The 15,202-nt window shown below is 46.8% G+C and overlaps 1 protein-coding gene across 11 annotated transcripts in view; it reads right to left on the bottom strand.

Annotated features, from left to right (window-relative positions):
• The window catches only part of LMO1 (LIM domain only 1), a 701,992-nt gene that overhangs the window by 288,636 nt on the left and 398,154 nt on the right, over positions 1 to 15,202 (bottom strand). For 4 of the 11 annotated variants that reach the window (XM_069623720.1, XM_069623726.1, XM_069623718.1 and 1 more), the window contains one exon: positions 7,992 to 8,039. The exons of 1 other annotated variant lie outside the window; for it this stretch is intronic. In XM_069623720.1, coding sequence (XP_069479821.1) covers positions 7,992 to 8,039 — 48 coding nt within the window. Of the gene's footprint in view, positions 1 to 7,991; positions 8,040 to 8,431; positions 8,491 to 15,202 lie in introns of those variants that run through there. 6 more of the 11 variants (XM_069623721.1, XM_069623725.1, XM_069623719.1 and 3 more) reach the window with 3 other exon arrangements.

Genomic DNA, 15,202 nt, shown 5'->3' with positions numbered 1-15,202 from the left:
TTTAATCTGCGGGGGAGGGCCTTGAACTGGTAGTGCCATCCTTGGACTATGAATCTGAGAAACTTTCGATGTCCCTTTAGAATGGGGATGTGGAAGTAGGCATCCTCCAAGTCCAGAGACGATAGGAAGTCACCTTCCTCCAGCTGTCCCAGCACATGCTGGAGGGTGACCATCCGTGGAATGCGGGGGCACTTTTTTAGAAACTCGAGAGTGTGCCCGTGGGCCAGGGCATCCAGCACCCATCGGTCAGTGGAGATGGACTCCCACACGCTGACGAACTTCGCCAGCCGGCCTCCCACCGGGGTGCTAAGGTGGGGGGCCGACGCTACGGCCGGTTCAGTCCTGCTTGGTAGCGACCTTTCTGCCTTGGCCTCCTTGATGACGACAACAAGATTCTCCTGACTTGCCGCATCCTCTGAAGGCCTCCTGCGACGAAGTACGGGCCGCCTGGCGGTACATCGAGAAACCGCCGCCGAATCCGTTGGATGCACCTTGCTTGCCTCCGGAGTTCTGAAAGGGTGGCCGTCGTTTCTGCAAAACTCCCAAGGCCATGATGGCATGCAGTGACTCGTCCACTGTCTTGTCAAAAAGGTTGTTTTCATCGAAAGGCATGTCCAAAACTCTGGTTTGCACGTCCGGTTGGAAATCGGTTGCCTTGAGCTAACCTCGCCGGTGAAGGCAAAGACTGTTACCCATCTGGCGAAAGCCAGTGTCAGCAATGTCCGTGGCCACCGTTATGGTGTGGTCTGACTGCACCTCGCCTTCCTGCAGGATCTCCAGGGCCTCAGCCCTCTTGTCCGGGAGGAAGTCCAGCAGAGGAGCGATCTTGAACCACAGCTCCCTGTCATAGCCCGCCACAATTGCGAGGGCGTTGGCCGCTTTAATCGTCGTCACCGCTGACGAGATGACCCGTCGTCCCATGGCGTCCAATTTCTTCCCTTCGCCGTCCGGCAGGGAGGTCAAAGTCGAAGCCGTCGCCACCGCCGTCTTCTTCTTGGCTGCCGCTGAGACGACCGAATCCGGGGGCGGCTGCGCCCTAAGGCACAAGGGGGCGTAATCCGTGACCCGGTACTTCTTCTCGTACCGGTCTCTTGGCAGGGGTTGTGGTCGGGTTCTTCAGGAGCTCCAGCCCCTCATCCCAGATGTTGTCAAGAAATGGGACCGAGAGGACCGTCTTCCTCTTGGCCTCACGCCATTGATAGAGGAAACCTTCCTTCTTCTGTTCTACGGGGCAGAGCTGGAAGAGCTTGGATGCCCTGGCGATCATGGCGTGGAAGGAGCCAATTTCGTCGGGCAGAGAGGCCCGATGAGGTGGTGATGGGAGGCCCATCCCATCGTCACCACCGTCGTCATCCGTCCCCGTCATGGCCGTCTCCATTCCTGTATCATCCCTCAGACCTGGGGAAGGAGATCAAGGCTGTGAGGGCCGTGCCGGCTGGAAGGGTGGTGGGGGATGAGTTCTCTGCTAGCTTGGAGGGCTTCCTGACGGTCCAGGCTCCACTGGGTCGTCCGCTGGGGGTAAGGGCAACCTTGTCCTTATCTCTGTACACAAGGCCTGGATTGCCATCAAGATTGCTCCTGAGTTATCCTGTGGCGCAGGCACCGGCTGCGACGGGCGCAACGGTTGGCAAGTGGAATACTCCACGGGAACCTCGTCAGCGCCACCGTCGCTTTCTTCGTCCGCCTCGTTGGTATCCCTCCCACAGGACCGGACTTCCTCGAACCTCTTGTCCAGGATCTTCACGACTTCAGCCAGCTCCTCTTCAGAGGCTGTATCGGTGTCCGTGATGGCCACCGGCCCCCCTGTCTTTTTCCACTGGGGTTCTCACAGGGGTCTCATCGATGGGCTGAAAAGAGGATTCCCTCCGAAGTGGCAGGGAAACTCTGGGCCCTGAGGTCGCCTCCACTGGGGTAGCCTCCACAAGCTTCGCCAGGGCCACCACAACTCCCTCTATAGAGCCCTTAGCCGGGTGAATCAAGGCCTTCACGACTTTGGAAGTGCTTGAGGCCTTCACCTTGGGGGGAGGGTTGCCGCCTCGCTCACCCGTGACCGGGACGTCTCCTGAAGCTTACCCGTGTTCTCCGACTTCCTTTTCCCCGAGCCAGAGCGTTGGCTCATGGTTGATGGTGTCAGTGAAAGGGCGCCCTGCCTGGCAGCAGAGGAGCCCGACCGTTCGGCGCTCCCGGTACCAGTGGACTTGTGGCGCTGTGCCTTTTGTTGGGCCCCCGTCGCCGGAGCACCCTCAAAGGACTTAGAAGACCGCTCTGACCTCTTCTTCTTCTTCTCACCCGCTGCTGGGCTCTTCCCCTCCAGACAGTTGGTGAGGCAGATGCGCCGATCCTTCATGGTCCACTCCGACATGTTCTTGCAAAATGCACAGTCCTTCTCCACGTGCGTTTTGTCTTCATGAAGGCAGTAGAGGCATCTGGAATGCTCGTCCTCCTTGAAGACATTCTGTAATCCACATCCAGGGCAGCTCCTGAACAGCTTGGATCCAGTCATCGTGCTCCCTTTGTCCTGGGCCATGTCCACATGGGGTAGGCCTCAAAGATCTTCTGGAATCCTCCAAGAAGCGGGATTCAGTGAAAACTTCACCCTTGAGGGGCGTAGAAAATTCCAAAACGGGTCCCCGTTGATCGGAAGTAGAAACGGAGGAGCTTGAGGCTCGATTGACCGATAAAATGAGATTAAACTCTTTGAAAAATCGCAAAACGAAGTAAAAGCTCGAGAGCTATATCACGAGGACTCCCAACACTTGAACGTGCGGTAAAAATCTGAAGATGTCTCCCAGTGGAGGGGCTTAAGTAGAGGGCAGTTATTGGCTGGGGGCAGTATGACCCAGAGACCAGGGATTGGTTATTAGGAGAAAGACAGTTCAGAAACGAAAGTGAAACTGATTTTTTCTTTACCGAGGATTCCCAGCCTGACGACGGGGAATATTCATGAGCATGTGAATCCATGGCGGACCCCATGCTGGAGAAAGGGTACAACATCTTTAACCTAAGTCATGAGCCTAAGATCAGCAGTTTGATCTTGTCATTATTAAGTGCCAATGAGTATTGAATTGAGGCGAAGATTTTATTCACCATCTGGGTATCCTTGGTGTAATCACCTGAGAGTTCCATCAAGACATGGGTGTTGCCTCCATAGTTCCTATAGTGGACACCCATACTGTCCAATAGGTCTAAGAAGGGCTTGGTATACAGTTTAAACAAGTGTAGGGGAAAGGAATGCTGCCTGAGGCACACCAAACGTCTGATGTACAGAGGATGCTTTAAATACTTCTACAGCCAACCTGGTCATATCCAACCAGCAGCACTTTCAGGAATAGTGAACAAACTCAATCAGCCTTTTATTGAGCAGGGAATGATCTATAAGACCGAATGCAGCAGACAAATCAGAAGTGTGACTCACACGCCGTCAATTATGGCCAATATGTTAGACTTTAGATTGAGGGGCGCTGTCTCCATCAGGTGCCCGGCCCGGAAACCTGATTGGGGGGCACCTAGCAGATCATCTGTTTATAGGAACTCCTGCAGCTACATATAGGCCATTTTATCGAGGATCTTAAAAAGGAAAGGGACATTAGTGATTGGCCTATAATTAATGGCAGCCACAGGGTCTAGCTTGTCCTTTTTTAGAGCAGGCTAATCCAGGTCTCCTTCAGTGTGGCTGGGACATGGGAATCTGTAAAGGAGGCATTCATTATCCTGGTGATCCATGGACTAAGGAAGACAGGCTCCATAATCAATGAGGCTGGGCAGATGTCACTCGGACAAGAAGTGGATTTCATGCCAGCTAATGTATTCTGAACCTCACTCTGAGACCTGTGGAGGGAAAGCAGTTGCTGGTCTTCCAGAGATTGATTAGATGTTTTAACTGGTGGTAAATCAACATATGGGCACTCCAAGTTCAATTGGTGTGCTTTTATAGATTGCCGATGACCTGATACATTTTTTATCAGTTTGTCCTGAATTGCTTGACACCATGACTCACTTTTAACAATTGTAGGTCTCTTATCATTTCCTTCTAACTCACGTAAAACAGTAAAGAGCTCCCTTGAGCTGGATTTGGCTTTGTAAATTCAGTCATTGCAACTGTCTTATTTAGCTGCTAGAATGGCTCACTTACATAAATCAACTGATTCCTTGTAAATTAGTTTAGTACTGGGGAAAGGGTTTTTCCACCATAACCACTCCCTGGATCATTTATAAATCTAGCTTCACTAATCTCTATATTAAGCCAGATGGCTTTCCTAATCTTATCTATTATAGTTTTTTCTCGTAGAGGTGCTACAGTGTCTACTGCATTTCCAATTGCTTGTTGCAAGGTTGAAACTAGATAGTCAATACCACCAAAAGGTAAAACATTAGCAAGGTGGGGATTGACAGTATCTGCCTGCTTGACATTTCTAGGCAGTTTGGTTCTTTTGATCAGCTTAGACAAATATAGCAAACTTACAGGTGGTAGTAAGTCAAAGGAAATTACATGATGATCGGACCATGGGCGTGTATTTGTGGTAAACATGCAAGTTCTGCACAGTAAAAAGGTTCAAACTTATCAGCTGTGGGATTAGCCCACTAAAAGGGGAGGGGGCTTCATTGATAGCCACACTGTTCTATGCACTAGACTGGAGAATTCCCTAAATAACTGTGGTTCAAACAAATAACAAATAGGCAATTAGGTTGGTTTACAGGTAAGTATACAGGGCTTAACATTAGACCGAGTCACTGTAAACAGGCCTCAGAGCATGCTTTTCATTAGAAACAATTTCACTTTTTATGAACTTGCATAGCAGCTGCAGAGGCTGGCAGCACATTGCAAACTACACGTTCCCAGGATCATAGGGTAAGAAAAGGAACAGCCTTTGATACTTTCAAGATCAGGAAGCAAAGCTCATGGGTTCTGGGGAAAGGCAGGGAATGCAAAATAATTTTATAATTCGGCATATTAGTTTATGAAACTGGTCTACTGATAGTTTTCAAAAATGTCCCATAGCTGTTTCAAATTGTCCCTTTGCTCATTTTAGCATAAAAGGAAGTTTAAGTTCCTAACATGCAACATTAAATCACTAATTTGTCAATGGTTCAAGGCTCTTTCAGTGTTATGATCGGTTGTACACCCATGAGAAATGGATGGAGTTGACCGGTGGCAGACGAATAAAGATCTGCAAGTCATCTCAAATGTCTCAATGTTTTGACACTATGATGTGGGAATTGCAGGTTGGACTGTGACGTCACAGAGGTGGTTGTGGGTGATTTGGCAAGATTTACAGGGCCCAATCATTTCAGGGTAACGTGTGTCCTACTATAGGGGAATGACATAGTCCTACCAATCAGCTTCACATGGAGGACTATCCTAATGATGCTATGAGTTTTGATGCTAATTAGTTTGTATGATTATAAAAGCTTTTGCTTTTGGGCGTATCTTTGACAGTGCCTTTCATGCAGTTCTGTTCTGCATTCTGTATGAATCTTGCCTACCCAGCCGTGACTGGACCCAGAATAAATTGCGTTACTTCTTGCCTGGTGTACACCCCTTTTTGAATTACTTTTGTAATTTTATATTGGTTAGTTCTGAAGCAACCCGCTGTACATATCAATCATGGGAGAAGAGATTTTAATGTTGACGGTCAAGATCCAATCAGGAATGTTGCTGCACTGGTGGGTGGCTGGCTTAACATGTGGGCTAAGGGCCTGCACTTCAAGGGCATGAGTAGGAGAGATGGCATCAGCATCTTGATCAATTTCCGCCTATAGATTAAAGTTATCCATAATTAAGAGATGGCTCTAGGGTTTCAATATTTCATTACAACAGGCTAAAAGTTGCTCCTCAAAGTGGGGCAACTTATATGGGGGTCTGTATAGGAGCAAAAGACTAATGGACGTGTGATATCTGGAGCCAGGACCTTGGAGGTGTGTACGTTATGTGTATTTTTAAAGGAGAGTGCCACTCCCCCCCTTAGCGCCAACCTGATCAGCCCTTAGCAGGTTATAGCCCTCTGGGGTAGCAAGGGTGGGTGCATGCATGGCTGCTTTGTGCAGCCAGGTTTCACTAACTGCGAGAACATCTAGATTAGAATCAGCAATAAGATCACAAAGCTCTACTGCATGCTTCACAAGAGAAGGGGTGTTTAGTAGTGCAGACGTCACGGTAGCTAGGTTCGGAGCCTTATGTGTATTATTGTGAAGGGGCTCGGGCCTTAGGTGAGGAGGCAAGGCTAAAAAAGATGGCCTATAATTGCAACTAGTATAGGCTGGGAGATTGGAGATATATCGGGGATCAAGAGGGGGGGGGGGGCTCATCATGTCCTGCTGTAGATAAAGGAACCGAGAGAAGCCTGGTTTAGGGAGAAGTACACGTTGCTGATAGTCCCCTTATCTACGAACAGTGTGTGGGCCCTGACCCCTTTTTTTAAAAGATTCATCATTAGCATGGTGGTGGGAAACCACATCTATGAGAGCGGAATGAATGCAAATGTCTTTATCTAATAGGACTGTTGCAGTTGAGTCCTGTAATCCTTCCCTGGAATTACTCAGAAATGCATTAGCCGAGTCGAGGACCAACCGAGGTGGGGTATTTCTCTGGATGGTCTTAGGGCTAGAGTGGTTGCTGAAATTCACGGCAAGACAGCGTGCCAGAATCTCAGCCCTCTTAGCGAGAGTCCCAAATCCAACAAAAGGGCCCATTTCTCCCACAGTCTGTGGGATCATAGCGACACCAAGTCTTGACTGTACAAAGTGCTCAGGAAAATGTATGGCGCAAGCAGTATCAGTAGTTCAACAAGAATAGAGTCATACAATTGAACAGTGTACAGAATGGTGACAAACCTTAGACATAGGAGGTAGTTATCAGCAATCCAAGCGATCCTAACGTGAACTGGTGCAAACAGGCTAGTTAGCGTTGGCGCGGACGCACCTGGATTTCAGAATATACAACCAGTCACTGCTGGGAAGTGTAGTTAAGCACTATAGTCATTTCTAAATACAGGGCAGCTTTTAAAGATCACAAGAGAGCAACAAAGTTTCAATTACACAAAGTAGCACCATAGAAACATGCTAGCAACATAACTCAAAGGGAAACGTATTTCTGAGTGTTTTGAAAGTACAAACGCACATGTACTCGCAATGGGACAAATCAAGTACAATGAGTGTTACACAGGGATATATATTCCATTGACAATGCCAGCAAAACCGGCGAGTACGCGCCAGCGTGGAAGCATCTGGAGTCAGAATATATACACTGTCACTGCTGACCAGGGGTGTTGCTAGGTCAGGAATAGGTCCGGGGCTACGTTAATATTGAGACTGTCGGGACTCAGGGCTAGCTAGCCTTTTGGTTGTAGCTCCTGGGCTTCTATCCGATGCTACAACAAAGAAACCCGGGGCTATAGCCCACTCAACCCTCCCTAACAACACCTCTGCTGCTGACAAGTGTAGTTCAGCAGTATAGTGACTCTGAAATACAGGGGAACTTTTAAAGATCACAAGACAGCAAAAAAGATTCAGTTACAGAAAGTAGCACTATAAAAACAAGCTAGCAGTGCATCTTGATTAGGATAAGATAATGGGGCATGGTTGCCATTCCTCGATAATATGCTAACCTTCACTACTCCTAGTCCTACTCTTCCTCGTCACAACCATTACGTTAATCAAGGTCAGGGTTTTGGTGACTACATGTCTTGGAAAAGTACAAGATGCATTACAGATGAGTACTCCTCCTAAAGGAACTGGTACAGAAGGGGAGGAGGCTCAGCTCAGGTACAGGTGTAAAGAACTAATTTGGAAGGATGGAATGTTTATAAAGTAAGGAATGTGATGATGAACAGTAGGATCAGCGATGATGAAGATTGCAATACATAATTAGGTGAATTCTCGAACTGTGGGTCTGTGTTCGGTACAAGTTGTGAGTGTGTGCTTTTCTGTGCTTTTCATTACTGTCAGTCTTGTGAGAAATAAAAATATGGAGGCGTGACCTGCGCCCATCCTACCTTTACCGCTTTCTTTTCCTATGCAGGCTGGTAAAGTTGCACTTGCTGCTGAGGAAACAAAACAAAGAAAAGAACAATTATCCAGTGCCCATTCAGGGTTTGGGAGACAGTTACGGACAATGTGAATCATAAGCATCTTATAACATGATTTGTATTAAAAAAAGAAAAAAAGAAAATCAGAAATTGAAAAATAAGGGAAAAGTGGCCTGTTTTAGAACTAATAGTACAGTGTCAGCACAGGAAGGTACTTTGCAACTAATCTCATCCAAAGAAACTCTATTTTCATATAATTATATTTGTTTTTATATAACTGCACTCAACACCTGAGTTTCAGGATTCGAACCTGTGTTGCTTGGAGGCTGACTTGCATTACTTCCAAGACAGACGCATTGCCCCTGAGCTATCCCATCTCACTAAAACAACACAACACATATTGTTACCTCGTAGATATTGGCATCAGTGGGACAACACCGCGAAGCATTCACACTTCTTCATAAAGGCTACATCCACTTGTGTAATCTGAGGTGCGACTGCGCCACACTGTAGGACCATGGGCCAGACACCGACTGAATCTACACACGTCTGCAGTGGGTTGGATGAACTTTAATCACGCTTGCTGCAAAATTAGTTTTTCTGGTTCTGCCAAAGCTCGGAAGTTCACTGCCTAGCGCCTTTAATGCAACTCTAAAGGTTAATTGGTCCGTGGGTGGAATGTGAGCCTGCCTGGCTAATGACATATGCCTCGCGGCTACTTTCCCCGTCCCTCCTAGAGTTTATGCACTCAAGCCCAGAGCACAATGGCCACACGTAGCCGGACACGATCACTTTCAAAGCCCACTGCATCCACACTCCCCACGTATAATTCTGGAAACAGCGCCTCATTTAAGCAGCAATGGCCACAGGCAGTTCAGTTCCACCTGCATTAGAAGGCGCCCGGCTAAGTGCGGCAACTCCACTGCTCATTACCACGGCCCAGGACTAAAAGGAGCCCTAATGAGGGAAGAGTGTGCACATGTATAAAGTGTGCCAGGGAAGGCCGGCCTCACACATTCCCAAGGGAGCCGGCCAAAGCCTTCCATTTGCCATTTATGACAGCTCATTAGTTATTCTATTCAAAATCTTTGCTTTAAATAAAAGAACTAATTACACACAAAGGTCAGTCCCCCACCTCCCGTGAAGCACACGTAATTGGCTTATTTCCCCAACACTGTGTAGACAGTACGCTTTGCACAATGACTCGGGGCAGATGGCTTTAACTCTTTCCAGTCAGCGGCACTTGTAAAACTTTTTTCCTATGGCGCAGTTTGTCATCCCGTCTTTGACCTTTGCAAACAGCCACACACCAAAGCAAGATCCTGCACTGGGCGCGAGTCGTGCACGGGTTCTACTTAGAATTCATGGTAGCCTGGTTGCCCGAAGAATCTCGAATATAAATTGGACATTATTTAAAAACATTCATCTTGTATTCAACATTTGCATGTTTCACCTCACAACATAAGGACAGCTGACGCGGGAAAGTAATGACGGCGATGAGCCATTTATTCCCTTCCTCCGTGCTTCCTTGAACAGTAGGGCCTGATTTATGATGTCCATGTTTATGGAAGAATTAATGGAAGCAACGCTCATGTGCCACACCTCTCTCCAAAGCTTGTCGTTCATTACTGGATATGCATCATGCTTGGAACCCCAAACAGTCTAAGCTGCGTAATGAGATGGCCTTCCTGCAACAGTGGGCCAGGAGCATAACAGGGCCATCCCCTACTTTGCCCTGCCCACCATATCCCAGACATGGATGCAATGATTACCTTCCCAATCATAATAACCACAGAAACTATGTATGTTTTAGGAATCAAAAGATCACATTTATTGGAGTCAAGCCAACAAATTGGGGGCGCCCCCAAGCCCTAAGCAGAGCAATGTCCTAAAGCACCTTCCAAGGTAGCACTTTAGATTTCCCGGGCTTGCAACAAGATTTATTGTCCATGGGTGAAACGTGTCACTTATGGTTTGCAAAGTAGCGGACTTCCAGATCTGGTCAGCAACTGCCAGGCAGCAATAGACCCCGGATCACTGCTTCCAGTTGATGAGGAGTCTCAACTGCCCGTAAGGGAGTCAGTGCCTGTCAAGCCCAAACCTGACTTGAGTGTGGCCATCGGGTCCCGCTTGCGGCCGAAACAGCAGCGTTAAAGTTCCTCCTAGGCTAGGACCACCCTGTAACTCTGCCTGTGACTGAAAAAGAAAAGTTAGCGACAAAATTGCACAATCTATGACCAGCAGCTATCAACACCTCACAAAATGACCTCATTTTCTCGACTGTATCCTTATCTAGACATCAGGGGGAACCTGATGCCCCCACTCCCCTCAGGCCCAACCTGTTCTACCCAGATCTAATAAGCTGCCTGGTGCATAAAACAAGAGGGATGGGGAGGGACATTAACCTGGGGCTGCAAAAAACAGAGTTAGGCCCAGCAGCCCCCAGCCTTAATAGTGGTACCCGAGCCCATAGCCAGATACAGCCAGTCAAAGGAATGCCCCTTCCACCTCCCTCTGGAGGCGGGATGCGTGGTATACCCCTGACGGTCGTGGCCAGAGGGGCGGCCCGCTATGCAGGCTGTCCCTCTAGCGCCCCATCCGGGGGCTGGTCAGCCCCTTAGCAAGGCTATTCCCTATCCCCCCATACCAGACATAGATGCAATAATTACCTTCCCAATCATAAGAACCACAGAAATAATGTATATTTTTGGAAACAAACATCACATTTTTTTAGCAGTCAAGCAAACAAATTGGCAGTGTTCCCAGCCCCTAAACAAAGCAATGTCCTAAAGCACCTTCCAAGGTAGCCATTTAGAATTCCCGGGCTTGCAACAAGATTTATTGTCCACGGGTGACACGTGTCACTTCCAGTTTGCAAAGGAGCAAATTTCTGCCTCTAGTTAGCAACTGCCAGGCAGTAATAGACCCGGGACCACTGCATTCAGTTGATGAGGAGTCTCAACTGTCTATAAGGGAGTCAGCCCTCCTTGCCCAAACCTGTCTTTAGTGCAGCCATCGGGTACCGCTCACGGCTGAAACCGCAGCATCAAAGCTCCTCCCTGGCTAGGACCATCTCCCACTGCCACAATGCCCTCAGAACAGAACCAATCATATTCACCAAGGAACCTACTTGCACCCTGCCTTTCTTAATGACACCAGTATTGCTGAGAGAAATACGTCCAGCGCTTTGTCGGATGCACCATCGCATTCAAAATAGGACGGGAGCTGACCAACACAACAATGCCTAATAAATCCCATCCTCTTGGATTTTGCTAATTTTTCAATGCTTCTTATCTTCAAATACCTAGAGTTCCAATGTCTTCTTAGACAACTCCTGCCCATTTTAGAGCTGTGAATACCACCATGAGGAAAACCTTTTTTCTGTATGTTTAACACAAATCCCTTCCTTGAGCACCTCTGCTATCCGACTGCCAAGACAGTAACCCCCATCACCTTTGTATGGATCACTTCTTATGCCAGTCCAGTAAGAAAGTCCTTACGTCTGGTATCCAACTGCCAAGTCACTCGCACCCATAACATTTGAATAGGTCACTCCTGCTCCGTTCTTGCAAGAACAGCCCCTTTGGTATACAACTCTCTTAAGTCACTCTCTTAACCTTTCATATGGATCACCCCTGATTCCATTCTACTGAGGATGGCCCTCCTTTGGTATCCGACTGCCAGGTCAGTCACTCCCATAACCTTTGTATGCGTCACTCCTGGTATCCATCTGCCAGGTCAGTCCATCCCATTACAATGCCCCCACCAATTTCAGGCCAATCTACTAACCATACCTCCTTCTGGGTGTCCCTTTACCATGGTGCCTCCAGTTCATATTACCATGGGGTATCCCTCCTGTGCCACAGCTATGCTGATGCCTCGACCTAGCTCCTGACATGAGCATATGCTCCAAGATCATCTGTTCCAGGCCACCGGCTGCCAACATACCTTCATGAACTGCTCCCCATTTCTACTGTCCATACTGAAATTCTATCCGGTACCTGCATGTCTTACCTGGAGCTGCTCATCCATCCCAATAAACATTTTTCCACATTCCCCTGGACCAAGCGGATATCCTAATGCATCCATGTATTGTAGTATACAATGATGTGGCAATCCCCTGGTGCTCTGGGCCATGCTGACATCGTAATGCAACCTGTGACCTGCCCTTGCGGCATATCTTGCTCTGTATCCTCACTAACAGGTGCCCAGGCTATTGAAGCCGGGTCCTGCCAGCAACACCCCAGTGTTGTATTGTTCACTGGTGAAATCGGTGCACTATCTCACATGTCCCCACTGCAATAAATTACTTGATCCAGAGTGCTTCATTGAGTGCCGTTAGGTTGTTGGGAGGTGTGGCGGTGGGGGCGAGAGCGGTAACAGTGTAATTATTCATTTATTTTTATTTTGTTGGTTCTATGTGGGAAACAACTACAGATTGTTAATAATTTTTATTGCAGACTTTGTTGATATACTTGGTTCATTCGTACAGGAATGTCTTATGCTTACACATTTAAGTCAGATATGCCCAAGAAGGCACATTTGTAACAAGTGATTGCTATCTCAAGTCAAACACCTAATAAACATGCAAAGGATGTGGCCTCCCTGTGGAGAACCCGACCTTCGCAACGTTTGTGTACAAAATCTTTAACATCTGATGTCAGAGGTTACTGGACAAACCTAAAAACACCTTGTGAAGCAAAGGCCAATCAGACTTATGATGTGGCTAAATCCAGTCCTCAGTCGAGTGACGTTCCCTCTCTGACCCAAGAACGTCTGACAGACTTTACTGAGATATCTGATCCGGCCTTGGCGGTGGGGTTTCCGCATATAGTGCTGGAGGAGATGTCTCAGGGAAGACCAGTAGCGTTGCCTCCTCTAGATCCCCGAGAGGCGATCTTTACACTACACTTACAGTTAATTCATTAGAAATTGAGACCAGCCACACTATCGCCACCCAGGTTCGCATGGAGGCTGGATCTATGCCATGAATCCCCTGCTTACCCACTGGCAATAATCTGATGGTAAAGGAGCACACTCAGATACCAACCAAAAATGTAGGCTTATTGTCTTGCCATGAGGAAATGGGTCTAGTTCATCAGTCAGAAGTATTAAAAATGGTATCAGTAGAAAGAGTCCTTGTTCAATATAGGCAACCTCCACTAATTATATCCCCTTTGCCCGATCTCAATCTCCTATGCCATATCCGGATTCCTTGAACACATTATCTAGTTCTTCGGTTTCCTTTGTTAATCCCACACCCCACAGATCTCTTGGCCTGAACGAGGGGCACTCTGCCATGATGGAGTTCACCCTAATGGTCATGAACACTACTTTAATGGCCTTAGCAAAACTATACGAAGCACTGGATATGAAATTTGAAGGCCAGTGTGGTTTTTTATCCATCTTAACAAAAATAACCACCATGGAATCACATCTACTCCAAGGGGACACTAAGCCCTTGGTGGGAAACAGTAAGGCAAAATTGGTGATCTTGAACATGGAACTTGCCTCAGTGGTGATCGACTCAGAGCCTCAGTTTCCATATCATAATGTGATAATTTAGTGAACACTCAACATCGGGATAACCGAGATAACTGGATCCGGGGCAGTGCAAGTGTAATATTCCAAGACCCGGCTGATGAAATTGGTGAGTTTCCACAACTATCACCTGAACCAATTTTTTAAAATGTTTCCAAGAGGAAAGGGGCATTGAAATCTACCCAAATGGGGAATAAGATCAAAAGTCAGAGATCTCTCTCAAGATCAACTTTATTTAGTTCCAGAAAATGTCTCCAGACTAACTAGGCCTCCGAAGGAAATCTGTCAGATAAAGGAGTTAATGAAAAAATTGAAGTTTCATCATAAAAAAAAGCCAACTTTGGTTACGATAGCTGACAATATTGTATCTTGTGAAACTTTTCAGGACCCAGAAGCAATGAATGACATGTTACACGAGGTTGATATTCTGAACCTCACTGTTCATACAGATAGAGATCATTCACCCGCAGAAGTTGTTATGAAATATAATCAGTCCTCTAGGAACAAGGTTTTCAATAGGCCACACAGCCATTTTGATGATATGGCTAATTTCAGTAACTCCTCTCTTAGGGCCGAATTAGGTACATTAGAGCAGAGAAGAAATTGTCTTAAAAAAAATATTAAGGACCAAACAGGACCTATCACGACCGCATCATATCTAGGGAAGATCAAATGCATCACACAGAACATCATTCAATGATAAATGGAAAATCTGACCTAAATGTAGGGCAGAAGGATAAAGGTCAAAAGGAACCAAGATAGCAATCATTACCCTCTCCCAGACAGAAGCACCCATATGATTACATCTTTCATTCTTGAAATGTCCTTAATAAGTACCACAGCCTCATATTGGAATGTAGAGAAGGAAACTTATGAATAATTCATGATAAATAGATAGAGCATTTTAAATCTGTTTTTTGACATCCCTGGTTTGTATGAGATTCAATCTCCAGACATTGCCCAGGTCAAATTCTTCAGTGACTACAACCCGGGCAAGGTAAGGCTGTTGATTCAGTCTCTGCCTCTTACGAAAGTATTTTTGAGAGCAAGAAATCACTTTTTCCAGAAGGTATTTATTCTGAGGAAGGAGAATAATCTTCAAACTCCAAAAATTAGGAGCCAGGATGATGTGCCCCTACAGCCCATAGAGAGGAGAGCATCTAGACCACTTATGAGGATTTCCTGTTTTCAAGGGCAGTCTAGAAGTCCACGCCAGATCAAGATCCTAGGACCCTTGCATATTCAGAAAGACCATAAACGTTCCAGGTAGCTGGTGCATCTACCACAGAATATTAGACATTTGCAGAATTAACTCTTACCTTAAACAGGAATATTAACTCTGAATCTTGCATTTCAGGACACCAGAGGTTTCAAGCATTTATTGATTAATAAAGGCAACCCATTGCGAGGCCTGGATATAGTCATGCTCCAGGAAACCTGGTTTCTAAAATCCCTGGTGTGGGAGGGTTAGAAAGCTAACAAAGGAAGCCCTTCAGACAGATTATTGACCACATGTAGTAAGTGCACAGGCTTTAGCCTGGAGCAATGGGCTTCTCCTAATTCTTTTATACAGCTTACAGAATTGAAATGTCCCATTTGCAATTTTGTCCTTTTAAATTTGTACTGGGATCATGCAG

Source organism: Ambystoma mexicanum, chromosome 11 (genome assembly GCF_040938575.1).
Source record: "Ambystoma mexicanum isolate Mex_15411 chromosome 11, UKY_AmexF1_1, whole genome shotgun sequence".
NCBI lineage: Eukaryota > Metazoa > Chordata > Amphibia > Caudata > Ambystomatidae > Ambystoma > Ambystoma mexicanum.
Note: the sequence above shows the minus strand (reverse complement) of the source record. Positions and strands in the feature narration are given on the sequence as shown.